The sequence below is a fragment of the Hydractinia symbiolongicarpus genome, chromosome 12 (genome assembly GCF_029227915.1).
Source record: "Hydractinia symbiolongicarpus strain clone_291-10 chromosome 12, HSymV2.1, whole genome shotgun sequence".
NCBI lineage: Eukaryota > Metazoa > Cnidaria > Hydrozoa > Anthoathecata > Hydractiniidae > Hydractinia > Hydractinia symbiolongicarpus.
The window spans coordinates 8,776,366-8,803,333 of record NC_079886.1 but is presented as its reverse complement, the minus strand read 5'-3'; the positions used below and the strand labels follow the sequence as shown (position 1 = coordinate 8,803,333).

Sequence of the window (26,968 nt, the reverse complement as noted above, 5' to 3'; positions counted from 1 at the left end):
CTAAAAATTTTACATAGTCTTCCTAATAAATTTTATGTAATGTTTTTGAATAATTGTATTTAATCCAATACTTTTATCATCATCAGGCTTTACTAAAATCATGTGCTCTTTCTAGTTTACCGGCCTATTTGGTATTAATTCTTTTAATACAGAATCAACCGTGTTAACATAAACACAGACATAAATAATGAGGGGGCAGCTGTAGCGATTACAAAACAGAAAAAAAATAGTAGAACGAACAGGTTTAAAGAAAATTTTTTAGTATATACCTTATAGATAATGGAAGATCCATTTTTTGTTGTAAAAGAAGAGGTAGAGAGAGCTTTAAATAATGTCAATAAATTACACTTAAGATGGAGAGATTTGTTAGACTCAAAAGCTGTCGGTAAAGAAGAATTTACTTGGACTACAAATGAAATTAAAAATAACATAAGAAGTATTGAATGGGATTTAGAGGATCTTACAGAAACTGTTAGTATTGTTGAATCAAACCCAACAAAGTTTCATTTAACACTAAATGATATTGAGGAAAGAAAACAGTTTATAAAGAACACGAGGAGTAGCACTGAACTTATAAAACAACATTTACTAAGCCCTGAAACAAGCGCAACTGTCGAAAAGGGAACACGCAATGCTCTATTGTCAAGACACTCAGGGAATAAATATGAAAAACTTGACAATGAATTTGTTCAATCCAACCAAAGATATATAAATGAACAGCAACAACAGCAACAGGTTCTTATGAGTCAACAAGATAATCAAATGGAGCATGTTAGTCATTCTGTTGGTGTTTTAAAATCAATGGGACAACAAATTGGTAATGAACTTGAAGAACAGGCTATAATCCTGGATGGACTAGGTCACGAAATTGACCAAACTGACTCTAAACTTCAAACCGTACTTGTTCGTGTTGAGAAGATGTTACGATTAGCAGATGACAAAAAACAAACTTATGTTTTAATCGCCCTTGTTCTAATGATGGTTATTGTTGTAATATTATTTGTTGCTCTTTAGGACAATGGAAATGTATTTTTGTATTTGCCAGACATTTTTTACTCTTGAATTTACTTGTTTTTCTTTTTACTAACAATATACTGGCAATGTGGTCAATTAAAACTTGAATGATTTTATAATTTCATTTTAATGATTGCATTAAAATTGAATTGGCCAACTTCTTATGTAACAAAAGCGTAGGAAATCTTTGTTAAAAAAGATAATTTATTATTATTTCAATTATAATTACGAAATTCATTTAATGTGTTTTTATTAATTGTTATATATTGTAGCAACATATAGCTATTAAGAAACTTTGATATGCCTGTTTTTGTTTACCTAATTGTTACTTTGTTTACTCTAGTTTTTTTTTTCATTTTAACACATTACTTAGGAAACAATTGTACCAGGAGGTATCAGTGTTCCTCAACATTTATTTTATCTTTTTAGACTTTTGGTTTAAAATAATCACCTATGGTGAATAGATAATATTGATAAGTTGGGGTAATATATATTGTAAAGAAAGCTATATAAATCGCTAATTTTTATATTTGTACGTCTAACAATTTCTTATTTATATATTCGCCAAGAAATTTCCCCATTGAAAAATTCTATGTTTTTTTTGTCAACTTCTTGCAGAAAATTAGACATTTAAAATTCCTCCCCACTCAGGATGGCCAGGTGTATACGTAGAACCTAAAAAATTTGCTGTAACTTTTTAAAATTGAAAGAGAACTTGGGAATTTAGCTGTATGTTTATGCAACTTAAATTGTTTTTGTGATTGCAATATTACACAAAAAGGTTACAAAAAATTTTATTTGAAGTGGGGGGGGGGGGGGGGGGGGGGGGGGGGGTGAAGATTAGCTGGCTACCCTTCTTCCAATGTAAACTTCATTTTACACATGCAGACATAGTAGTTATATTGGTAGCATCAGTTTAAATTGACTTTGTCCTTCATGACTGGGAAATTTATAATACTACTGAAATAGTTCTTTAATTTAATATTTTTACATTTTTTTTATTTAGAGAAATATGACTTATGCTCCAGAACCAGTCATTGTTCATAGATTCTTTGAGGGGAGTGAGATACAAAGACTACTTAGTAAATTTTTCAAACTACGAGGTAATATTCAGTATATAGTTAAAGTAGTTAGTTTCATATTTAGTTTAACAGGAAATTTATACTGTCTATGTGTTGCTTAGTTTCGAACAGGAAATTTATACCTAGTTTTTTCCTTAATAGAAATTATTTTTTTGGTAAAGGTAACATAGAGACTTAATTAAAGACAAAGCGTATATACCTTATTTTACATAGTATAGTTTCTCAGTGTTTTGTTTACTTAATATTTAAAAAAACTTTAGCGTATCATGTTTCGTCATCGTTTATTGAGAAATCAAATTCGATTGATACCACCCTCATAGCACAGTTTATATTTTCAATAGGTTGAAATTTTCAAAATAGTGAGCTATTAATTGTCTTTTGACGCCCGCATTAGTTGTGTCTGTGCCAGTCATTGATATTTCAAATAAGCTCTTAAGGCTTTTCAGGAGAATGAGTGAATCAATTTTGCACAATGTCTCGTTAATCGGTCTACAAATTTAAACCATAGAACAGAGGTTTTTAAATTAAAAAAAAAACATCGGTTTTATTTGAAAGTTAGTCGTTTTAATGAAGCGAGAAACGTCATAATTGATGAATTGTCTGTTGGGACGAGAAATGTAAACAAAACATACTTGATAATATTTTTTTGTCATGCATCATCATGTGTTAATAAGAAACGAAACATAACGTTTTTAGAAAAGAGGGAAAATATCGTTGTTTATCTAGGGAAAAAACGGTTTCGTTTAGTTAATCTTATAGTATTTCGTTTTCCTTATAGTGTGCTTTATTTAGTTTATAGGAAAAATATATAAGTTACAGATTTACCTTTTTACAAACTTTAAATTGTATTTGTTTTTCTTCCGTTGTTACTGTTGTTGTTAATTTTTTACATCTCTAAACAAAGGTTTTATTCGGTGTTCAGATGCTTTCTGTGGGAGTTTAGTCATTAATTAAAAAAGAATATTTTATGCCGTCTGGATAGAATAGTAGAATTTTGACATTTTGCACCATAAATATGCCATTTATCTAGCGATATTTTTAGAATGTGCTTATTGTCCTTGAAGTAATTTTTATTTACTTTTTGAGAGCTTTCCGGTAATTGGTACTTTATTTATTTTCTGAGAAAAAAAAATCAGAAAGCCTGAACAAGCACATTTAGCGTTTCATGATGACCGTAGAAAGATAATACTAATTTTCCCTTCTTTGAGGTACTCATAATTTTTCAGGTAGGATTCCAATAACAAAAATCGTTAAAGCGACAACAACCGTTTCACAACAATTGCGCACTTCATTGGAAACTAAGCTTAATGTTACATTTCTTAGTATTATACTTTTCTTTTGTTCAGGCTGGGCTAAAAGTCATGCTATAAAATTTTATTCAACATTTCACAAGGTAGCTGTTGAAAGTATCTATAATCTTAACCATGTGTTTCTTCTCTCACTTATAAAATAACTTGTAAAGTTCAATGTTGTGATTTACTGACCAATTTGTTTTTAATTACATGCATGGCTGTGTTATGAAAACCAATAAGTAAAACCACTGTCAATTGCTTACATTTTAGGGTTTTCCATTCCCGAATTAAAAAGTCCCGAATCTAAAGAAAACCTAGGTACTTTTATGTAGATGGGAATTTCTGTGATTTACTGAGGGAGGAAAGTGGAAGGAAGGTCATTTAGTAATTTGGATTATCGCGGTTTCCATTAAACAAAAAAAACAGTGGCTACAATTTCCTTTATTTCAATATTTCCGGAGTGATTAAAAGAATCCGATTTTTTTCCGGATAGCGTCCACTAAGTTGATTTATAAAACGTTTAATGTGGTAAGAAATGACATCATAGGTTTTGTTCGGGTTGTTGAGTTAAATACCTTGAAACAGCGTTTACCCGCCCATTAAATTATAAAATGATCACAAGCCAACCGTGTTAAGCGTGGCCTTTTATTTATTATTAGTCAGTGGGCCCGTGGAAAAATCCACAGGTTCGCCTGTTCTTTTTATACCACAGTGCGTGCGTCTCGCTACTCGCGGTACCATTTTGCGTAACACGCAGACAGACATATACGGGTATTACAACATGGATTTCTTCTTGGAAAGTAAAGTTGTGAGTAAACGCAATAAGAAAATCTTAAGCCTTGTTCCTTGAATAAAATAAGCACATCCATCCGAAAAATAGATGTTCTTAAACAAACGCCTTCAAGAGTTAGATTGACTTCAAAAACACTTCATCACTCATTCTCGTCCCCAGAGCTCTTTGAGTTTAAAAATTCCAGAGTTTATCTCAAAGAGCTCTGGGGTCGAAAATGTTCAGCACTCCTTCGGATATATTTTGACTTTCTCATTCAAAGTTGCGATGTGAGTTAACACTAGAAAATTATCTTGTCTACTTTTGGTGAGGCTTTATTAAGCTGTCAAAGACATTGCGTTTTAACACATCATGAAAGAAGAAAAAGTTTTAAAAGATCACAACATCTTTTACGTTTAAAAACAATGTATTTACGTTAGTGTTAAATAGCACTTGATATTTTCATTAGATTGCTGTGAATAACTCCAAACCTCCGTTTCCTTTCCTTTAAATGTAACCTCAAAATCTTAATCGTTTTGATTATAAAAATACTTAAAGCACAGCCTCGTTCTTCGAGCTTCGAGCCGTCCACAATTGTCTTGTATATTATAAACATCCATGGAAGGGTTAAAAGAGAATATTTTTATGGTATATTTACATGCCAAAGTCTTATTCAATTCAGTTAAGTTACAAAAAAGGTCGGAGTATGCCGTGAATATTTTTTGTAGTATTACTTTGTTTGCGTGTGTAAACAAAATAAAATTTGTTGTAAACTGTTTCAAATAGAGGTTTCAAAAATACTGAAAACAAATAGAAAAATAATATTTTTTCACATGTTTGGTATCTGTTTCATAGAGGTCCAGCAACTTGAACATGACTTCAAAAGATTGGGGATATTTACTTGTGGTGAAGTTCTCCCCAACGTAAATATTGCAGACGGAACAGGTTGCCTACTTGAATAGGAGAGCCTTGCAAGTCTTGAAATCAGCGTCTTAGTTGTCTTAGGAGCCTTGAATTCCTCATTTTTTTAGGAAACGAATAATATATATTTAAATGTATTTCTGTGTAGAAACTCTATACACTGTATTAGTTGCGTTTGCTGCCTTTTAAATACTTTCTTTTTTATGATTTTAAATGATTGGCCATTTCATATTTAGGGTTCTTTATGTTCGATTTGGCTGTGTCACTCTTAGTACCTCGTCCCCAGGGTCTTGTGATCCCTGTCCCTTGTTATTACGGGACGCAATCAACTGATCAACAGGGCAAAATGTCCTGGAAACGAGATTAAGTGAACTATTTGTGGGGGAATTTGCACGGTTGGGTTACTTTCGTTCCTTACGATGCTTTTAAAAAACTTTATTTCCCCTCCGCCCATAACCCTCCGCCCCCAACCCTCCCTACGAATAATTAGGTTGGCAAGAGTATAAATTTTTTAATGTATGGTTGAAAATTTCAAAATGTTGTAAAAATTATAGCAGAAAACATAAAAATAGCGAAAGAGTAGAGAAAACACCTTGATAATTTGTGGTTGTGCAAACCCTTGGTTAAGTTTTACATGGCGTGACAAAAATTTGCTGTGGTCTTTTTATTGACTAAGAGAAAAATAAATACGTGAAAGATACTTTTTCCATTGGAGTTGTTTAATTCGTATAATCAACCTCGTCCCCAACACTTGTTAGCTTATTTTATATTTAGTAGTCAAAATACAAAAACCCTAACAAGTTATGGGGGCGAGGTTGTCGTATAATGAAACAAGCTTTTGTTTGGTTATAAATTGCTGAGCGTGTCCTGAAAGACGTGCATCGATTGACCCCTTGACCAGGTCAACATCAATTAAAACACAATCTGTGTTGTAGCTTTGCTAATGATAATAAAACGTCATCGTATTTGTTAATTTAACCATGATCTTACAATGAGAAAGGTCCGAATATTTCATCTGATGTTAAGAAATCGTTGGTCAAGAAATTATTATGAAAGTTGTTGCGTGTTGTATTGGGAGAAAGTGGTGGTCGACGCGTGGTACAAGTAGTGCGTAAATTATTAATAATGAAACAACAAATTATGAAAAACAAAACGATATATTGTTACACTTTCTTTCTTTATTCTTTCATATACATATGACTTTAGAGGTCCAAAACTTTAGAACATATTTATAAGAACATTCAAGAACTTGCCTTTACCAAGAAGTACCACAATGCTCTTTTTAAACTTAAAAAATGGCAAAATAACAGAAAATTAAGAACAATTTAAGAATATCTTAAGGTTTTAAGGTTTTCTTAAAGTTGGGTGTTCTTATATAAAAAGAAAACGTGTAACTATTTTAAAATTGTTGACGTCAGCGTATTAACTAAGAAAATTGCTGAAAATGATAATAATTTTAAAAGATGATTGAAGAATTAGTTACAATACTTGGTGAACAAAATATTCGTCCCAGGGAGAAAACTTCGTTACTTTTGTCAATTTGTGAAAATTCTTGTTTATGTCTTCTCAATCACTTTTATCAGACAAAAATTCTTCACTATCAAAAAACTTCGTCAATTTTTGTTTGACATTTTTTGATCTAAAAGATAGATCTGCGTTTCGCATCTCCATATCCTTATTCTTGCTTAACAGCAGGAGTTTTGTTGGACAGTTCAAAGCCATTCACTAAATAAAAAAAATTACTACACAAGTGAATAAAAGACATCAATGAATGACAAAGATCATCAATTTGTATCAATGTTCACTAGAAAGACAAGGCCACTTTTCATCCTCGTCCCCAGGGTTTTTTCTCTATTAAAAAGCCTATTTCAAAGCCTATTTCGATGTCAAAAAGGCAAAACCCTTACGGACAAAGTTGGTCACTTTTGAAGTCTCCTATTCAGAGGTAAACTCTTTTTTAAAAAAAACACACGTTATAAGAACAATAAAGCTTAAATTGGTTAAAAAAATAAGAACAACTTAGGAACAAGGCTAATAGTGTCAATAGAAGTAAAGATCTTCCTTAACGTCTGTTTCCATTTTCGAAGTCTCTCGATCCATCACTAAAATCAAAATATACTAAGCAAGCTCTCAAATTCAAAACAAAAAACGGTATTTCCTTGCTTTAAACTTCATTTCTTGTTCTTTTATCAAGGAACTTTCCTATTTAACTCTTTTCAAAGCACACAACAAAGAAAATTCTCTGTCCAGGCATAAAAAAACAGTCTAGAACGCTTGCTGTGTTGTTTATTAAGATCCCACATAAACAAGAACAAAATAAGAACAATTGAGGCTTAAGTCATGGAAAAAAATAAGAACATTTAAGCTCAATGAAAGTTTACTGGTTTTTATGAAATAAGAATTCGGTCCGATCTTAAGAGTTTGGGCTGTGAGAGTTTCTTCAAGGATTTGTTTAGTAAAATCAAAGTTTTCTTGTTTAAAAAGTGTCTGCTATAGGGCTGTGTAGAAGTTGTACTGTGCGATATTCTATTTAGTGGCTGATGGAACGATTAAGCATTCGATTATCTTTCCAAAAAGTTCGAAAGCTTTTCTCGTACAACCTTTATGTGAACTGAGCAATGTATGGCCGCCCACAGGGAAGTACTTTCTCGATCAAAAATCTTTAGAAAGGTACGATATTTCTTTATGTTTGAAAATCCAATTCATTCTTAAGATAAAAAATCATTTCGAAATGTGCAAAGGCATTTACAAGGAATACTCTAAAAAGGTCATCCAGTGTAAGCTTTCAATGTTGCCATTTTGTTTTGATTCTTTTGTTCATACAATGCGGTTGCAGTGTTGGAGCGAAACTATTTCATTTTTACATCAAAAATGAATCATTCTGTTCTGCATGTTGAATAAGCTCAGATACGAAATTTAGGCACTATCTGCAACTTGCAAACATGGCCTGTGAATCACAATATTATTTGGTGACTACACCTCGGGAACAACAGGAAGGCATGCCTGATGAGTAATTGAATAATCATCCAGCTATTTTTTACCATTTAAGAAGCTAAGTTGGCAAACAAAATTTCGCTGCAGAGCGAACTATTTTGAGTGGAAAAAGTGCTTGAGGATACGATGGCCAGCTTTTATAAGAGCTTGTTTCGAACAATTTATCATGTGCCTTTATTAACCAGGGTACTGGTTCGGTGTATAAGATCGCGTTTTTTCAAAATCAGGACAAGATGTCGGGAAGTTGTTGAACCTCTTTCTGCCCGCTTGCTGGCACATATCTTCAAAGTGTTTAATTCATTTTGTTTTAAACTTTATTGTATTTTTTTTCCACTCCTTAAAGCTTTTTTATTATTCTGAGATTTTTAGCTGCCTACCCAGACACGTTTTTGGATAAACAAACGTTAAAAACCGGCCTTACAACCGAGCCAGACTGTCTACAGATAAATAGACTTTCTGAAATATCATCAAGTACCTACATATCACTAATTTGTTTTACAAAAATGTTACACCGCCGTTGTTTCTTTGTTCTGGCCCGAAAAATACTTCTTCAAATTCCGTTTTCCCTTCTTTAACTGATCCTAAATAAATCAAATGACTGCCGTCGTATGACACATTTTCAGACCTTCTACTTTATCCGGGTTTCTCTTGTTACCTAAACAGTCATTATCTAAGCCTCTTTTACTGCTCAATTTCTCTCTAATTTGGATAAAGTATTCAAGTCTCATTTATAAACATGTTTTATCTCGCATATATAATTTGGTTTCACGCAAGTTTTTCTTCAACTTCTTGTGCTCTCCAAAGGAAGTATGACACATTTTAGTAGTATCAGCATTGAATGAAAAGATGATGTAGACATTTTTCTCACAAATAATTTCCATCACTAAGTTGTTTTTAAATTCCAATCTTGTAAACAGAAAATACAGTGGACTCTCTCTATCTCGAATTCGCAAGAAAGCAGAAAATTTGTTTGAGATATATAGAAAGAGAATCAGTTGTAAGGTGATAGAAAAGAACTGAGGAGTGTGTTCAAGATAGAGGGTATTCACGATACGAAGAGTCTATTGTAGATTCTAATTCTGACAATGTAAGTAATTGCGTTTCCAAGACCTTCTAGAACTTCTTAGGAGTTTTTTTCCTCCTTTGTATATCACCGTCCCTCATCAAGTTCCTAATTTACTTTCTTAACTTTTAATTACGTTTGTTCTTTTTTAGGATAGATGGATTCTTGCGGATTCATAGGAATGCTTATGTGCTTTTTACTGCCAGCGAAATCTCATCGGATGAAGCTTTGATCCTGGATGCTACTCAAAAACAGTATAGAATTTGAAAATTTGGGAGTTTAGATTTTAACTGTGCTATGTCCGTGGAAAAATCCACGTAAAAAAGCCCGTCACAGATAGAGAGGACACGGGACTAGGAAGTTACTAAACATAGCCTTTATTAATCATTTTGAACGAATAATTTTTGTAGCTTAACCTCTAGTTTGCAACTAAATGTCAATTGCTGGAACGGGGTTAGCCAAATGAATGTCTAAGTAATACGTGTATTGTGTATATAAATTAAGTTTAAAACCAGGTTTCAACGATTCGTTTCTTCCTGTTCTCACCAGCTCTTCTCATCATAAACCGAGGCGGTTTTTAACAGTTTTGGCACGTTGAACGGGTTCGATAATTAAGGTGGTGAGCCGACATAAACAACAGCTTCTTTTGTATCATTCCCTTTGTTTGTCATCGGAAGAAGGAATTACGATGTTACGGCCGTCCACTCCCTCCTTCACTTATTCCATGATAACTTTTCTTTCTCTTGAAATCAGGTCTCAAATTAATAGTTATGTTATTAATAGAATTTACAGTCCATATATGATGATGTGTTATATATATTGTCAACCTTGTCATCCACACCGTCATCTAAATTGCCAATAAGAAAAAATTTTTCTTTTATATTGTATTCTTTTTCAAATTTTTATTAAAATAAAAGTAACAATTAATTCCAAACGGATTATTTTTAGTTTCATCAAACACCATGTAACCTTCCTACCAATCACAGGTGGTGCTTCACAGTGTGTTGAAATAATTATGGATATTATCCATTCAGAGGTAAGAACGTGTGCTAGAAATATTCTCACTTGCCCAGATGCACAATTTAAATTATTGTTGATGCAACTGCTCCTTTATCGTGTTTCCCCAGGATTGTAAAACCCCAAGGACGAGGTTGCTATTTGAAGACGCTACGAAACAAGATTTTAATTGGCGACTTTAGTGACTCACTTTGATGCGATGAAGTTTACTAGCATGCGCGAGAATAAATGTGTTGACAAATGTGGGGTTAAGAAGAAAACACTTAAATAATATTAGGAGAGAGGACTGTATATTATGAACCGAAATAAAGACTGAAAATATTTACGTGACCGCGTGGCTTTTATATGTGGGGAAGTGATCGATGTAATCCGCAGAAGGCACGAAACTGCAGACTTTACCGAATAAAAAAGAATACACCCTCCAATTAATTTCACTAAAAATTGTCCACGGATACCGGATCACATTTAACGCCAGACTGTCGTTACTACTCAGCCCCCAGGGCTCTTCTACGCCTATGATATTCTGACGGGACAGCTTAGGCGTAGAAGATCTCTGGGGACTAAGTTGGTTGCTACTATTATGTTTTTTTGGTAGATTGAATGCTTCGTCTAGGTTGATGCAAGCAATATGCTAAGTGATATGAAGAAGCTCTGCGATGGAGAGCTAGATGAGAGTATGATATGCAATATTATTGAGAAAAATCTAGAAGTTTCTTCACACGGTTTGTTTGTTGTTATTTGTTCAAAACATAAAACCATTTCTTGGCATCAAATACATATGTTTTATTAATATAAACTTTTACAAAAAAAATTTATAATTGCATTTTGGGACATTAAACAAGGCTAATAATTTTACAGAAAACTGCCCGAAACATTGAAAGGACATTTTGAACACTCAAGACTTCCTTTTTGTGCATATAAGGGTTGTGTGTTAGCCAAAACATTTTAGTCAAGGCGTAACTAACTTAAGTTCCAAATATTTACAGCATAAGAAGTATTCTCTACAAAATTCGTCCCTAGGGCATCTTGTCTCTCGTCTGACATCGGGCCGCCATTCCGATGTCAAAAGAAATACAAGACGACCTTTGGGACAAGGTTGCATTTTCCATCTTTCTTACCTTATCGGGAAAACGGAAAAAGAGCGTAGTAATTTCCGTATTTCTGTTAAACATCTTCTGAATTGTGAAAGCTTTTGTCCCTCACAAACTTATATTTCAAATTTCCTCGGCGGTATGGTTAGAAAGAAGAGACATTTTCTAGCTGGTTTATATATTTAGTAACTTCTCTTTTTAAGAACTAAATGTCACATGCTGCTACATGAAACTTATTAATTTTGTTTGAATCTCTTAGATGCAATGGTTCTTCATGATGGCTGCAAAACAATTCAGAACATCGCAAATGCAGAATTGGATCAACTCATGGAATGCAGCTTATCTGTCAAAGTTAGCAAAAATGTGATTGCTTTTTTTGACTAACCATGTGAATGAATAATTATGTAGTTTTTTATTCAATACCTTTATTTTTTGTTTTACTTATGATGTTCCTAGCCTATGAGGAATTGATAGATTTTTATGTTGGAATTCCCTGATTTTAATACCCTTTTTATCGAAGCTTTGTTTTATTCTTTTTTAGTCAGAAAAATTCACTTGTTTACTCGCGTGCTATGATATAAGTGGTCTTACTTATGCAGAAAGTTCTCGCCTTGTTAGGAAATTTTAACAAGTTTTTCTAAAAGTAGTAGATTCTTTGACTTTTTCTCGGTTTCCCAGATATGGTGATATCGGCAACTGGTTATTCCGATAACACGAAGATGTGTCAGTCACACACTTAATACTGAACAGATCTTAGAAGTTTACTTTCCCGAAACTTCCTTAAGTATATTTGTTGTTTACACGTGTCGGAAACCCCTCGTAGTAGCAACATTGTCCCCAGGACTTGTTAGGCTTTTTATGTTTGGATGGCTTGAACCTAATATAAAAAACCTAACAAGTCCTGGGGACGAGGTTGTCGTGGTAGAACACGACAAAAAACTCTCACTCAATGTGAAAAGAAATTCTTTAATTAAAATCTTTGAACATAACTAGAACAACCTTGTTCTCTTTCTTCACTGTTTAAAAACTCTTGCTCCCCCATTTGTCTTTAGATCTCTTTCTCATGCGACATAAATTATGTTGATTTTTTCGAAACATGCTTACCAATCGGAATAATCTTCTTCTTCTGTTACATTGTCTACGTAAAACTCTTGTGTTGATTGTTATGACATTTAAAAACCTTTGGTAGCTTTAGATGATGTTTCATACAACAGAACACCGTTGTTTGTTTGTTTTAACCTTTCTAAATGCCATACCAGTCACGCATTAATTGAGATATTGCGAGTTCGTGTGCTATTCCGGTTTCTCCAAAAAAATATATGAAAAAAACTTAAGAACCCTGGGGACGAAGTTGTTGTTTTTAATAAAAAACTTATCGTATACCAAAAGCATGCGTCAGAAAATACGACAAAAAACAAATCTCTCTGCCCATAGTGGAAGTTAAAGTCCTTTTCATTCTTTTCGCATACAAGTAAGAGGTTTTTATATTATTGTTTTTTTTATAGTAGTATTAATTTTGACTTCTTGAAGCAGAAAGATTGGTAACGAAAAAACAACTAAGAATGATCATACTTTAAGGAAAGAAAAAAGTTGCGAATTTCACTTGTATTTGCAAACTGAAATTCCGAATTTTTATGGAAAGACGTGCAATCATAATTTTCTAATTCGAATTTTACCTTTAATCCGGGTCGTTTAATTTTTCTATACATTCAGATGAATTCACCTTGTAATTCCGCAATTAAATGAAAATATGCGCATTCGCCAATTTTTAATTCTGCATTTTGTGCAATTCTCGAGGTCTTATTCGCAAACTTAAATTTTGCAATACTTTCTTCCAAAAACATTTTTTTTCCTTTATTATATCACCGTCATCTCTTTCCCTTCATCTATTGGCGTTAATTTTTGTTCTTTACTCAGTTCACGCTTCATTCTCCATAAAGCAATACGACAAGCAACACAAAGCTAAAATTTGACCCTCGGGCTTTTTGCCTCTTTTCATAACGGAGCAATGCCAGGGTCATTTTCTTTCCGCCGTCCCCCGAAATCGAAAAAAGAAAGAAAAGAGAAGCCTGCGGGGTAAAGGTTAAAAAATCCTTTAAAAAAAAAACGAGCAAGTAATAAAAGCTCAATTTGAAGCTTACGAAAACATACTTAAACGTGAAGGAAACTAGTTTATTGGCACACCAGCCTAACTGAGCAAGTAAACACGTGAAATTCGTCCTTCAAGTGCACAGTCATTATGCAACAATTATGCGACAGTTTAGCTTGTAATAACACAAGGGAAGAAAACTTGGCGGATTTGACAAAAAATCTCAAAACTAAATTCCTTCCGTAAATTTTTCCGTCCATCAAATGAAATCTACTAAAATTATTTATCCTCGCTTTCCGCCAAACCTCGCCTCATTGAGTCTTTTTCGTTATCCGCCAAATTCAGTTTTTCTAGACAATACTTATGCATGTAAATTTTATTGTCTCCTGATCATTAAATTTACCATGAAATCAAGATTAAGGTTTATTCAACTTGAAATTTTTCAGACTAAACGTTATGGATTGCGGAGTTCATTTTTCCCGTTTTTCATTTTGCGGAAATTGTGTATCTTTAAGAAAATCGTCTTGCACAAACTTTCTGTATATGAAAATATAAAGCTCAATAATATAGGACCTTTGAAATTATTTTTAATCTTTCGAAAAGATTTAAATAAATTTTTACAAAAAGCAAATAATGCTAACAAAGCAAAAAAAACGTCTTTTTCCGGGGTAAGAATTTTGAAACCGTGTTTTTTCGAAGTTAAGTATTCAAAACAAGAAACAAACTAAAAAACTGGAACATTTATTTCATTGCTTGGCGATAAAACAACCACAAGGCGAACGCTAAAAACTATATTTAGTGGAAAACCCCGACAAAAACATTCGAAAACGTTGGTTAAAAATATATCGAGCTACAACGGTGGAGAGCAGATCAAGCCAGATAACTATAAGTGTCCTTTTCACCTTCAACGCGTTCCAAGTACTCCTTCTCTATCAGAATATCAATACATTTCTAAAAAAAAAAAAGATTATTCACATATCGCAGCATATTTTAACGAGATACATAGCCTGAGGAGATAAATTTTTGCAGATGAATTTTTCTTTTTTTACTTATTTCGCGTGGAATTATTTTCGCGAATGTTTGCTAGTATATCTAAAAACAGGAAAAGAATAGATAGAAACATTTGAGATATGTTGTAAACGTAATATAATTTGTATGCATTTAAGACATAAAAAAGAAACTTTGTTGCAACATCTCCATAACAGACATCATTAGGGTTTATATTGCTTTTAAAAAAACTGCTCTAGGTTGGGGCTGGGGTATAGGGAAATAAATGATGCAAATAATTTTTGTATTATAAGAATATTTGATTTTTATTTGCTGACCTGATAATCTTTAAAACACTATTTTAATAACATTTTGGATGCGTGGCAATTATACTTGAAACAATTTCCCACATCAATTACATGTATTCACCGCTTGATCGAGCATTCCTTAAGGCCGGTTTCCATGCAACTGCATTTTGCCCCTAGTCGTAAAAAGCGCCGTGACTTTTGATCTACGCATGCGCATTTATCAGAATAATGCCACTGACCTCGCGCTTTTGCATGCACAGGGGCGATTGAAAAAAAGTTGAACAGGCTCCACTTTTTGCGAGCTACATTTTGCGCTTCAACTTAACAGCCAATCAAAACGTAGAAATCTACACAAATTACGAAACAATTTTTAATTAGATTATTTCAAGATGGCTAGCAACAACGTAAAGATCTCGCTTCTGTGTTAAATTTTTATCAACACCAAATGAATGTAGAGAATCAGAATATATATCAATCAAGTAAAGAAGATGAAGAACAAAATAACATCATTGAATCTGCGGAGGCACTTAAAAAAGTACTCGTGATCTGACAACATTAAATCCTCAACCAAAACGTTGTATAGACCTTTGGTTCTTCTTTCTATGAAAAGTCGTTTCATCCACATGTTTTTCTTACGTATTTTTTACGACGTTGTTTATTTCTACGCCATAAAAATGATGCTAAGACTAAACTCGGATTTTGCAGCAATAAATATCGTCTGTTTACAGCAGCCACACGCAAGCAAAAATCGCTAAATGGAAATGGTTCGGTATATGCGATAAAAGTCGCGGTACATTTTACGACTGGGCGCAAAATGCAGCTGTATGGAAACCAGCCTTAACCAATAATTTTGAAAGCTTCCCAGAAACTTATTATACGAAATAAATGATTCTGGAACACTGATTTATAATTACTGGGGTAAAAACAGCTTTAATTTCAACTAAAGTTGTGCAAACGTTAGACATGTAGAATACAATGGCTGCTCTAGTGGACATAAGCAACAACTTATGCTTTCGGCCGATGCCAAATCAAGGAGCGACGTAAAGGTTTCGCTTTCCCTTAGATAATAGTTTATATCATTTCATGAAAACACTCTTTTAGCAGAATTTAACATCAAATAGAAGAACTGAGAGTTAGTTTGGGCAATTCTTAGCATGGTTAGTAATAACTTCCGAACTGTCCCATTTCCTTTTAAACAACTCTTACGCAACCATCTATCAATTGTAAGCAAAATATAGGAACTCAAGAACCAGACCAAAATTGAATTTACTTATCAAAAATACAGAAATAAAAAACAGCTTCGGTTTTTTAACAGGGAATAAGCGAAGTAAAACTCGTACGGAAACGCCTGCACGTTTTGTTCCAAAATCTTTGAAATTTCAAAAAACTCACAAATGTTTTCGCTCACATACCTTGATGACAGGGATTCCAGGTTTAAATCTGGTGGACAGTTGCGTTAAAACTTCCGTCAGTAGATTTTGATGTTTCATGACTTTTCTCATCTTCATTATGCGCACAATACATGCCTAAAATTCACACACAAAATTCAATTAATTTAGAAATTTGCGTTAAGCAAAAATCTTTCGAAACCAGAGAAAACAAAAAGTCTATTGCGTGCCTCTAACGTTATGGTTGATTTACGCTTAAAAATGTTTTTCTGCAACTTGTACATTACTAGTTGGTGGTCCGTGGAAAAATCCACGGGTTAGCCAGACCTTTTTATACCGCATTGCATGCGTCTCGCTACCTGCCGTACCATTTTGCGTGATAGACAGATGTATTTTGGTATTATAATATAGACTAGTCGTTAACCCGTGGAAAAATCCACGGGATCGCCCGTCCGTTGTGTATCGCACATTTCGTGTTTCCGTAGCACAATGTTTTTCTCGCGCACACACAGACAGACGGAATACGGCTATTGCTAAAGACATAAACTAATATATTCCTTTCATAGGAGTAAACTCTTACCTGTATTAATAATTTTCTATCTTCTTCAATATATTTATGTGTTTGTTCTTGCTCTTGTTTTTGTTCGGTTTTCATGGGAACATTTATATTAACACGAAGTTTTTTGCTGAAACGAATAAGCGTCACGCAAAGCAGTTAAAAATTTGTCCGCAAATTAGCTGAATATAACAAAAAAGTAAAAAAAGGGTGGTATACGGATCAAATACATGAGTTGGAAATTTCGGAATTAAATAAAATAAATTATCACAAATTATTTCGTACTTTTTATAATCTTTGTATAAGCGAATAACAGCAGAAGGTTCCAGTTCTGAAGAGGTTGACGCCGTTGTAACCTGTAAAATCATGAAGCTGCGAATAAACACCTACGTTAAACATGGTACACCTACATCAGACATGGCACACCAACATTGAACATGTCATTGTATGTCTGCGTTAAACAGTTACACCAACTACGTTGAACATGTTACACCTACGTTCAACATGTTACACCTACGTTGATCAGGGTACACCTACGTTATGTCTACGTACGCTACACATGACAAGATGAAAGTCTTTTATCTCTGCGTACTAACATAAAACAACAACAATAACGACAACGACGACGACAACAACGACGACGACAACAACACAACACCAAAACTAAACCACAGACAGATCTCTAAGAACAAACTACTCACCAGTAATCGGATTTTAAGTAAGATTGATAACACTTGCTGCAACACATCCTAATAATTAAACAACACTTTGTACAACCTGTTATTTTATAAAACGACTACGTAATGTCTATCGTACAACCACCAGTTGAAGTTAGACTGATCAACTGTTCGCCTTTTCGAAATTAAGAATCTGTTGTACATCATAACATGCTTTTTTTAAATGTTAAGAACATCACTTGTAAGACAATAAAGCGGTTGTAGCTGTGACAAACGCTGGCGAATAGAAGGTGATCAATGCACAAGTCTTTAATACCTTAATTGTATAAAAATTCACAAAAATTTCGCGAATCAAAGAAAATTCACATTAATTAATTTGGCGATGACGTTATTTGGAAAAATTGTGGGGTATTTTTTTTCTTTCTGAAGTGGCCAAAAATTGTTTTTTTTTATGATGCCTACCATCTTAATATTAGTATGAAGATGAATTTGTTCAACAGTATAACTATCTTCTGAATTATACATTAATAACACAGCCATCTGGTACGTGGATGCCTACGGAAGAAATGCAAGTTACAGTCAGGTTACAACCTAAGAACAACAACAACATGCATAAAGCCAAACCAGAAAAATGCGCACCTGCAGTGAATATTTATTTTTAAAACAATTCGTCACCAGTTCGCCTTTCGATAATTGATACAACCAATGCAATTTTCTTCCACTATGCTGTGCACTGTAAAACGTGGTGAAACGTTGCAGACTTTTCTCTAACTAAAAAAAGTTTCAAACTACAATTATTCACTCGCTTAACCACTCATACTTGGTAATTCAAACATCGACCATGCGAGTTAACATTATGCAAGTAACATATTTTTTATCCATACCTCTGGAGGTAAAGTAAAATTAGTAGATTGTTGAAATGGCCAGGAACCAGAAGACAAAACTTGTATACTAAAATCAACTAAAAACAGAAAAATGTATATAATGAAAAAGACAACTGCGAAATATGAATTTTTTTATACACCAGGCCTTATGTAGTATGTGCCACCATTTTAAACTATCTAAATCGCTATTAAATTGTCTTTACTCTCTATTAACTTATTTATTACATTTTAGGACGGTTTCTAGGCTTAATAGGCAGCGGTGTGGTATTTTGCAGTCCAGAAATCATACAAACACGAACTCCATGAGCGTCAGAAACAAAATGCACTACAGGATTGAATCTCGAACAGCGGATGAAAACTCAGTAACATAACAACCTTATTACTTATGGAAACATACTTGACTAAAAGCCGTCAATATTAGCACACAATAGTAGAGGTTATTTCCATAATACAGCAACACTCACTGTCTAAATTTTCAGTTGTTTGTAAATGTCTTTTAAATTTATCATTTAAATCTTTACTGACATTCATATCTAAGAACATCCGTTGTAATTTATTAGTATATTCGTAACCACACATCTCCTGAAAAGAAAAAAGAAAAAGAAGAGATTGTAACCATGAAACAAAGATAGGAGTAGCTCTCTAAAAACATTTAAAAAGAGATTTCAACAAATTTTAAAACGAAACATGATAGTATAATCATGGAGGAATGTTGACAGAAACGGTTATAAAATAACTTTTTAAAATTTTATTTCCTGTTCGCAAACTTTCTCAGTTAATCTTCCACAATACAGTCAATCAGGGACCGATATAACAAAATTATCAGTTGTTGGCCAAAATATTAAAGAGCCTAAATAGCAAGCAAATCAAAATACTTGGGGACGTGTTGAGCTATAAGCCACCACAGCGGGGTTAAGTATGCCGCCAAAGAGACCTTAAAATGCTTTAAAAGTGTTTTTTTGAATCTCTGTGGAACTCTGGACAGAGAATAGTCAGTCCTACATCAAAATCTAGTCGACAATGACCAACGACTGGTCGTGATTTCGATGCCTGAATATAAGGACTCACCCTTAATTTAGAAATAACTGTGGCTTCTGCATCATCCGATGCAGAGTGTTGTTGAACCAAACGTTTAGCTAACATTTTTGAATAAAACTTCTGGAAAACATCTTTATCTTCCACATATTTAAATATCACCATCTTAAAATGAAATTTGAAAATATTTCTGATCAACTATAACAATAGAGATTGTATTAAGCAGAAAAAAGTGTGAAATCTTCTGTGAAGAAAAACAAGAATTTCCACCAGAAGATCTGCTGATTACGAATGTCAACTACTATATAGTGATCATCCATTACAATAACGAAGAGCACAAAAAACACAACGAGAAAAAATGCACTTACTACTGAATTCAAAATATCCTCTAATTCAGATTCTTCTGGATTTTTCGCACTCTTTTTTAACAGTGAGTCACAATATCTTGCAAGTAATTCTGGGGATTTTGATGAGTTCTGGGCTTGTTTTGTGACAGCGTTCGCATTCACAAACCTGCCACATGCCTACATAAACAAAGTATGTAAACTAAACTGAATCTAAACTTCTAATAAAACTGCCTAAGGTAACACACTTTACCAAGGAATAGCGTTCTTATGTTTGCACTTTTGCAGCTTTAAAATAAATTAAAAAATGGATAAAATTTGGAATCTCATATTAATACTTATATTTTGTTTCTGGACAATTTTATAGTCATGCTACACACAAAATGCAACACATAAAAGCCAGGCAACCCTGTGGATTCATTCAAGGACTACTGACTTGTATAACTTTGGTTTTTCCAAGAAATACAAATTGTGGACGTTTTAAAACTCAAGCTGGACTTAGAGATGCTACGTCTTCTCAAATAAATTATTCTAACAAACAAACAAACAAACAAACAAACAAAAAATAAGTTTCAGAGAAAACTTCTTTTTTACCTTATCGAGTGCTGCAACAAACCCACTGTCATTATTAAATGAGGACAGCACAAGGGCATGATATTTTCTATGGACATTAAGCATGGTCGTAACATATAACTTTGGATCCTAAGAAAAATAGATAACACATTGTATGTTTTGAGCCTACACAATAAATAAGAAGCTGATGGCTGAGATTTATATGGCGAAAGAGTCCTTTTTTTAACAAAAACATATTTAGTGTTGGCAAGCTAAATCTAATGTCAGCTTTGACATTTTAGACCATTTATTGTAAAACAAAACAAAACTCAATCCTTTATATAACTTCTAATTTTTACCTTAACAAGAATTTGAATGAGAAGTATAACAAGATGTGGACTCAAACACTCAATAAAAAAACTCCACTGCATAATTCGAAAGTAGACACCTTTACTTACATTGATGGCTGTTTCGCCACATTTATCTATATTATTTAAACCTTGTGTGTAGATGTGGTCTTCAAGTAATGCCTTTAAAGTATTTAATGCGTCTGGTATCCTTGAAGTTAAACTGTACATCCTTCCTAAATCTAAACGCAATTTAAATTTGCTTTAACGCTACCAGAACCTAATTTATACTTGCTAAATTTGCTGAGAAAAAACTTCTGCGGTTCTGTGAAATTTTCATCTATTTACGACTAGTGTTTATGGACTTAGTGTTACAGCAGCAAAACTCTCGGAGACTACTTCTACTTGAAATGTTTTTTTAAAGGACACTTTTGTCAATCAACCTCACTTTTTGTGGGAATTTTCCAAAAAACACAAAATTGCAAAAATTTCTTCTGTAAACACTTCGCTTAAAGTATAATGTACCAGCATTAAAAATTTACAAAATTCTGTAAAAAACATCAATATCAACAAAGGTATCCTATAAATTACCTTCGTTTTTATCATCAGTCAAAAGATTTTTAAACTCAGTGTATAAAGTCTCTAAATGTTTTTCAATAAGAACTTGTTCACATTTCTTTGCAAGTTCTATTTGTGAACTTTCATGGAGATAAACTTGAACACGCCTCTGCTCTTCTTTCAACCGAGACTCTACCTAACAAAAAAAATTGATTATCAGTTTTGTGGTTTACAGACAATAAAGTCAATTGTTAAGTCTGCTGACATAAGTAAATTCCATGAATTAAAGAAAAAACAAAAAAGGACATCTCCAATCGCAATGAGTTCAATTTTTTTGTTGGAATCTAGCATCAACCAATAGTAAATAGAAAAATCTAATAAAACAAAGAAGTTGGTGAAAAATGTGTCATTCATTTCAAAGTCATCATTTACGGTGTTCATATCAACTTACTTTTTTCATATATTCTGTAACTGGATTATGCGACAGGAAGGTGTTGCTTTCTGCAACGTAATATTGCTCCGTAGCAGCTAAAAAAGCTGATTCAAAGTAATCCCGATATACAATTGTTTTACCACCTGCCAACACGTCTTCTTCACTTATACCTAAGTGAACTATAATAAAACAATTCAGAAATGAAATTTTAAACGCTTCATATTTGAATACCATTTTTGTTTATATTTTGCAAAAGTTTGCATAATTTAGTTTTATCTCATGCCGTTAATAAAAATTACGAGGGCAGAAAATTTCATGGTTTGACATCTTCATGGAGTCTATTTTTGCAATCGACATTTTATAGTCATAATGGTCAAATCTGTAGAACAAATTTATGTGGCTGGTAAAACCACACTTTTTTATAAAGGTGGAAAAAGAAAAAAAGCACCACAACTTATAAAGTTTTCAATTTTAACACACAGGTGGTGGTGCTGAAATTGGCATTGTGTTATTGTTTTCATTTTTTAAAACAAAGTTAGAGAGATACCAGTAGACTATTTTTTTTAACTGCAAGACTAGAGCAAGTTTCGCAAAAATTGAAATCGTGTAAACATTAAAGTATTGTCAAATAATTTACCATAACTGTCAATGACACCAGATATCAAGCTGGTATTTATTGTTTCACCATTCCTCTCCCTCATGATCAAGACTAACACTGCATTAGTTACCTAAAAAAGTGGACAAATATGACAATACATAGAAAACAAATGGCCTAAAAACAAATAAAAAAATGTCACAAAAAGTAATTTTTAGGTTTACTTGACAAGTTGAACTAAAAGAGAGGTTTTCATTAGAACAAAGACTTAAGTCTTATAACTCCTTCTTTCGATATTCCTTGAAAATCTTTTATTCCACTGATACACTAGTTCTCTTAATGTGAGTACACAAATCAAGTTAAAACAACAAACCTTTGAAGTTAATGATTTAAACAGTATGTCTTTCCACGTAACTAATGCTAACTAGAATGTAAAAACAAAAAACTCTCCACTATGGTAAAAAAAATTACAATGTCAAACATAGAACATAACAAAAGAGCAAGCCTGCAGATATATTGTGAGAGTTTATCATAGATTAAGAAGTTCAAACTTCAAGCAAAAGAAACTTACTTTAATAAATAGCATGGACATAAAGGGCATGCTAAACATCAATCTAATGTTTAGATTTTACACCATAACAAACACACTACTTAAATTATCATCAATTGCTGAAAGCAGTCATGCTTTATAATGTATTTAAACAATATTTAAACATCAAGTATTTAATAGGGCAATGGTATTCAGAACACGCTTTTACATTTTTTAAATGAACCCTTTAGCAGCTATTCCAAAAATTTCTTACATAATACTACGATTTTCTTGCCTTAAGAGAAGAAATTACTGCACAGAAAGATATGGCGCAAGAAAAGATTTCAGAATTAAAAATTGCAAATTTGGCAAAATTCGCAATCGCTTCTTCTGAAGTTTCAAGCCAGGAGTAATACGCAATCTTTTCTTCTGCAATTCCAGAAAAAAAATTTGCAACCTAATTTTGTCAATTTTCAAAAAAAAAAACGAGGTATTTCTGTGGTTGATCTACTATATGAAGGTTTTCAGGAGAAACCCCTTAACTATTTGCATCGAAAGAAGTTTTCAAAAAAACAAATCTTAATGATCAAGATAAAAAAATTTATCAAGCGATTTCATGGTAAAATTCATGGATTATTGCTTTAATTCGCAATTTTGATTTTCCACAATATCACATTGGTAATTTTTAATTCTGCAATTTCAAGATTGTATCACCAATTTCCAATTTTTAGTTCTGCAATTTACAATTTTTTCACAAACTTTGATTCTACAAACTGTTCTTCCCTTAGGTAATATGGTGTAATTTAATTATTGTAAAGAAGAAATAATTTAAGAAAGTTAATTACATTATATATTTCATAAATATGTTTTCTTCCCTCATCACATTCCCTACGAACCCAGTGACGATTCAGATAGGAACATATACCATGCAGCACTTTACTTGAGAATTTGAATCCTTCCCATTGCTGTGTGTAAAATGTAAGAACAGATTCGTCCATGAGGTCTGCGCCTTGCTGGAATAAATGTGTTAAGTCAGTATAATACAAAGAAAACGTACATATTACTAATGAATGTCTCATAAATTTATTTAGGTTCATTGTACACTTACCCTGAGCAGATTACTTAAATAATTTTTCAAAAAATCTTTTAATCTTTTATAAAGCTCCAAACCAACAAATTGCGCACCTGAATATGAAATAAATACAAGGAAAAAGAAACTTTAATGGAAATGAAAAACAAATTTATAATAACTAATATTACCAATTCAAAAATAGACAATTAGCTTGTAGAAATATTAAATTTTCTGAATTATATACTTTCTTTTACAAGTTTTTATTTGTCAGAATTATTTCCACAAATTATTGGGAATGTCGCTAATTGGTGAAATTCAGACTCCGTTTCCTTTATGAAGATTTAGTGTTGTGAAAATCAAGAGGCTACAATATTCCAATGGAAACACTTTTGACTCATTTCGTTATACAAAACAAATTTCTCATGTGGAGAAGAGATTTCGCAAATCGAATATTTATGAGAATTTTGTTATTTTTTGTGTCATTTTTATTATTCCACCAAATGTCAGTTCTCCTAGGTTCACGCAATATTGTGGACTTTTTTTACTTTGACAGTTATACAGCTAACATCTTACTTTTCTGTTCCCTGTGTTTTCCCATCAACAGAGACATTAAAGTGTTTAAGATACTGTTTGTTGATATGTAAATGTTTTGAATATGTAAAATCAGCCTACACATCTCAAGCCTGCTTGATGTCATTTTACTTGTTTTAAAAAATAGGTTGAAAGCGAGTTTCAGCAGTCTTTAATGTCTACAATTGAAAACCTCATTAAAAAAATGTCATAAACTAAATTTACATGCCGTGAGACAAATTATTTCATCAGAAAACGTAAAATATTCATAATGCCCATGGTAAAAGTCTGGTTAAATTCACTCTGTTTACTTCCTTTTTTCAATACAGAAAATGAGCAAACAACCTAAACTGTGAAAAGGTGTATACGTCATTTTAGGAGCAAACATTCTATGCAATAACTTTGAGGCAGGTTCCAAGAAATACCCTACTAATGCAGAGTATATAATACAAATGTTCAAGTAATATAATTGCAGCTTGGTAAAAAATATTTACACAAAAAGTGAAACAGGTTTTTAGGTGATGTGGTCCTATATTAAATTATTATAGTTGTCAAAAGATTATTGGTTATTCTTTGTAAACACCAAATGATGTCCTAAGATTTGTGTGCATGTGAAGGGTAAAGTGAAGAGGTACTCCATTTACTGTAAAAAATTTACGAAATAGAAACCGCTGGCACTTTTATACAAATTAAATACCTCCAGGATTAGCTGAGCGCTTTTTATGTATTCTCGATGTTTGATTCACATTCTGGACACTAGTGCAGTAGTTGTAAACATGACTAGCATTTAGTTAAAGTAAAAAAAAACTTTATACAAATGTTATACATAAATAACCAATGTTCTTAAAGGAATTTTGAACATTAAGTGGTACAAAATGGGATCAATAACTTCCATTTTGTAGTTTGCACAATGGTCTGTATGGTATTCAATTTTTCATATATACTGTATATTCTACAGACTGGAATATATGCAAATCAACTACAAGAATTAATATTCAAATTAATGGATGATTGCTATATATAATAAAATTTTGACCTTATATACTGGCACAACTTCATAAAAGTTTTTATCTCGCTACTTTGTTCAGGTGATTTAGGTACAAGTTTAGTTAAAAATAAGTTGCAAAACATTTACCACACTAAATCTAGAGGGATTAAGTTGGATTAAACAGCTTAATAAGAATGATGCACTTAAAAACCAACTACATAACCTGCCTTCCTAACATAAAGTAAAAAAAGCTAAAACATTTTCTCTGAAATTGTGGTAAATTTCTTTGAGTTCCCTGGTTGTTTCTTTTAAGTTGCTTACAATACTGAATATCCCAAATGAAAAGATACGTATATAACTGCATATATCGTGGTCGTGACATGCTCTGTTTTAAAAAAATTTGTTGAATGCCTTCTTTTAGATCGTCCCATATTTGTTCCAAATTTGTAGTCTTCGATCGGGAAGTAGATGTCATAGCATAAGACATTCTTTTATTTAATTAATAGTATCAGCAGTTCAACAAGGGTCCATTGAATCTTTTTTTCCAGAAAGACATAATTGACCATTAAATAATTACAATTTTTTTATCAATGTCACATCTAAAGAAAAAGTGTTTTTCACTAAAACATCATAGTTCACCACATAGTTTAGCGCAATAGTAGCCGGCGAGTTAAACAAAACAATAATGACTCAACATATGCTAATGTTATGAAGAATTAAGGTCATAAAAGCTGTCTTTGAGCATCCGAACCATAGAATTCCAATCTCGTCATCAGGGCATCCTATTTAGAAACTCTCATAAGCATTCATAATTTGGGCCTACTAGCCTGAATTGTGAACTTTTCGCTACCACCCTGCACTCTCCTTTTCTCTTTACCAGCTTCACAAATTATTTTGGGAAGCGAAAAAGTTTTTGACTCTTTTACTTGTTTATCTGCTTTGCTTTATTTTTGATGTTTGAGATATTTTGTACTGTTATGAGAGTCATAGAGTCATAGTCATAAGTCTCCTTGTCACCAGTGATTATTCTTACCATCAATTAATCCACTTAAAATTTCAGTACATACATAGTGCCTTTAATAGAAGTAGTGCTCACGAAAACGTGGTATTTATTTGAGGGTAACTTCTTTTTGCAAACTGATGACAACGCGATGGATAGTCCAACTTGCCCTGTGGTAGCTGAAATATGTGGTAGCTGAAATATGAGACTACATGTTTATGAACTGGAAATCCGGGCCGGGCTCCGGGCTTTGGAAAATGATTTGTGGATGATATTTTCTTAATAATTAAAATAGATTAGTCTTCCTTCTTACTTCTAATTTAGAGAATCGTCTAATTAGCAGTATATGCTTAGCTAGCATATGGCTTGTTTTGTCGACTAAATATTGCCAGACACTGACAATTAAAAATTAAGTTAAATTCTGACAAAGAGTGTATTACAGATAGCCTTCACTGTCAGAACTCGGAGTGGTACAATTTTGCCAGTTAATTTTATAACCACACACAAAAAAATGCTGGGCAATCAATGTAAGCTACAGTACTGTGAAAAGGTTTGTTAACAACGTGGTTCATGTTTCTTTCACGTTACACACGAACAATCATGGACCTCACAATCTTGTTTTGTGGACTACACGAACAATAATTAAACATTACACTGTGGTGTCCACGATAGATAACTTCTATTGTAAAACAACAAAGATCGTATTAGTTTATCAATGAAATCAAAAACCGACCGCAAAAAAATAAATACTTGCTGTTTTAATTCATTGTCATAAAGCTAGCTATATAGAAGATTTTAATCGTTCGTGAATCA

The 26,968-nt window shown here is 32.8% G+C and overlaps 3 protein-coding genes across 3 annotated transcripts; 2 read left to right on the top strand and 1 right to left on the bottom strand.

Moving 5' to 3' along the window:
- Positions 1-177: 177 nt before the first annotated feature.
- On the top strand, positions 178-1,602 carry LOC130621903 (syntaxin-6-like). Its single transcript, XM_057437270.1, has one exon. The coding sequence runs from the start codon at positions 280-282 to the stop codon at positions 1,012-1,014; it is 735 nt and encodes a 244-aa protein (XP_057293253.1). The 5' UTR covers positions 178-279; the 3' UTR covers positions 1,015-1,602.
- Positions 1,603-5,987: 4,385 nt separating this feature from the next.
- Positions 5,988-11,762, top strand: LOC130622514 (uncharacterized). Its single transcript, XM_057437972.1, has 6 exons — positions 5,988-6,185; positions 7,613-7,748; positions 9,288-9,389; positions 10,084-10,171; positions 10,766-10,874; positions 11,503-11,762. Exons 1-6 carry the CDS (start codon positions 6,128-6,130, stop codon positions 11,625-11,627), a joined length of 618 nt encoding a protein of 205 aa, XP_057293955.1. The 5' UTR covers positions 5,988-6,127; the 3' UTR covers positions 11,628-11,762.
- A 2,137-nt stretch (positions 11,763-13,899) lies between these two features.
- On the bottom strand, positions 13,900-26,017 carry LOC130621846 (cullin-1-like). The gene is made up of 21 exons (XM_057437199.1): positions 25,506-26,017; positions 24,865-24,947; positions 23,634-23,710; positions 23,371-23,538; positions 22,370-22,420; positions 22,039-22,129; positions 21,420-21,580; positions 21,002-21,164; positions 20,522-20,652; positions 20,106-20,213; positions 19,536-19,691; positions 19,201-19,332; positions 18,597-18,714; positions 18,133-18,209; positions 17,888-18,019; positions 17,711-17,803; positions 17,273-17,320; positions 16,857-16,927; positions 16,596-16,701; positions 16,040-16,153; positions 13,900-14,283 (listed from the first exon to the last, which is right to left on the bottom strand). The coding sequence occupies exons 1-21, from the start codon at positions 25,640-25,642 to the stop codon at positions 14,203-14,205; spliced, it is 2,298 nt and encodes a 765-aa protein (XP_057293182.1). The 5' UTR covers positions 25,643-26,017; the 3' UTR covers positions 13,900-14,202.
- Positions 26,018-26,968: the final 951 nt, after the last annotated feature.

Excerpts from the sequence above, each read along its gene's own strand:
- LOC130622514 (XM_057437972.1), top strand. The coding sequence starts at position 6,128 with ATGAAAGTTGTTGCGTGTTGTATTGGGAGAAAGTGGTGGTCGACGCGT. Across the intron at positions 6,186-7,612 it reads GTCGACGCGTGGTACAAGTA|TGGCTGATGGAACGATTAAG; the intron begins GTGCGTAAATTA and ends TATTCTATTTAG. Across the intron at positions 10,172-10,765 it reads TGGATATTATCCATTCAGAG|GTTGATGCAAGCAATATGCT; the intron begins GTAAGAACGTGT and ends TGCTTCGTCTAG.
- LOC130621903 (XM_057437270.1), top strand. The coding sequence starts at position 280 with ATGGAAGATCCATTTTTTGTTGTAAAAGAAGAGGTAGAGAGAGCTTTA.
- LOC130621846 (XM_057437199.1), bottom strand. The coding sequence starts at position 25,642 with ATGTCTTATGCTATGACATCTACTTCCCGATCGAAGACTACAAATTTG. Across the intron at positions 20,214-20,521 it reads GTGGCGAAACAGCCATCAAT|GATCCAAAGTTATATGTTAC; the intron begins GTAAGTAAAGGT and ends TATTTTTCTTAG. Across the intron at positions 18,020-18,132 it reads ATTTTACTTTACCTCCAGAG|TTAGAGAAAAGTCTGCAACG; the intron begins GTATGGATAAAA and ends AACTTTTTTTAG.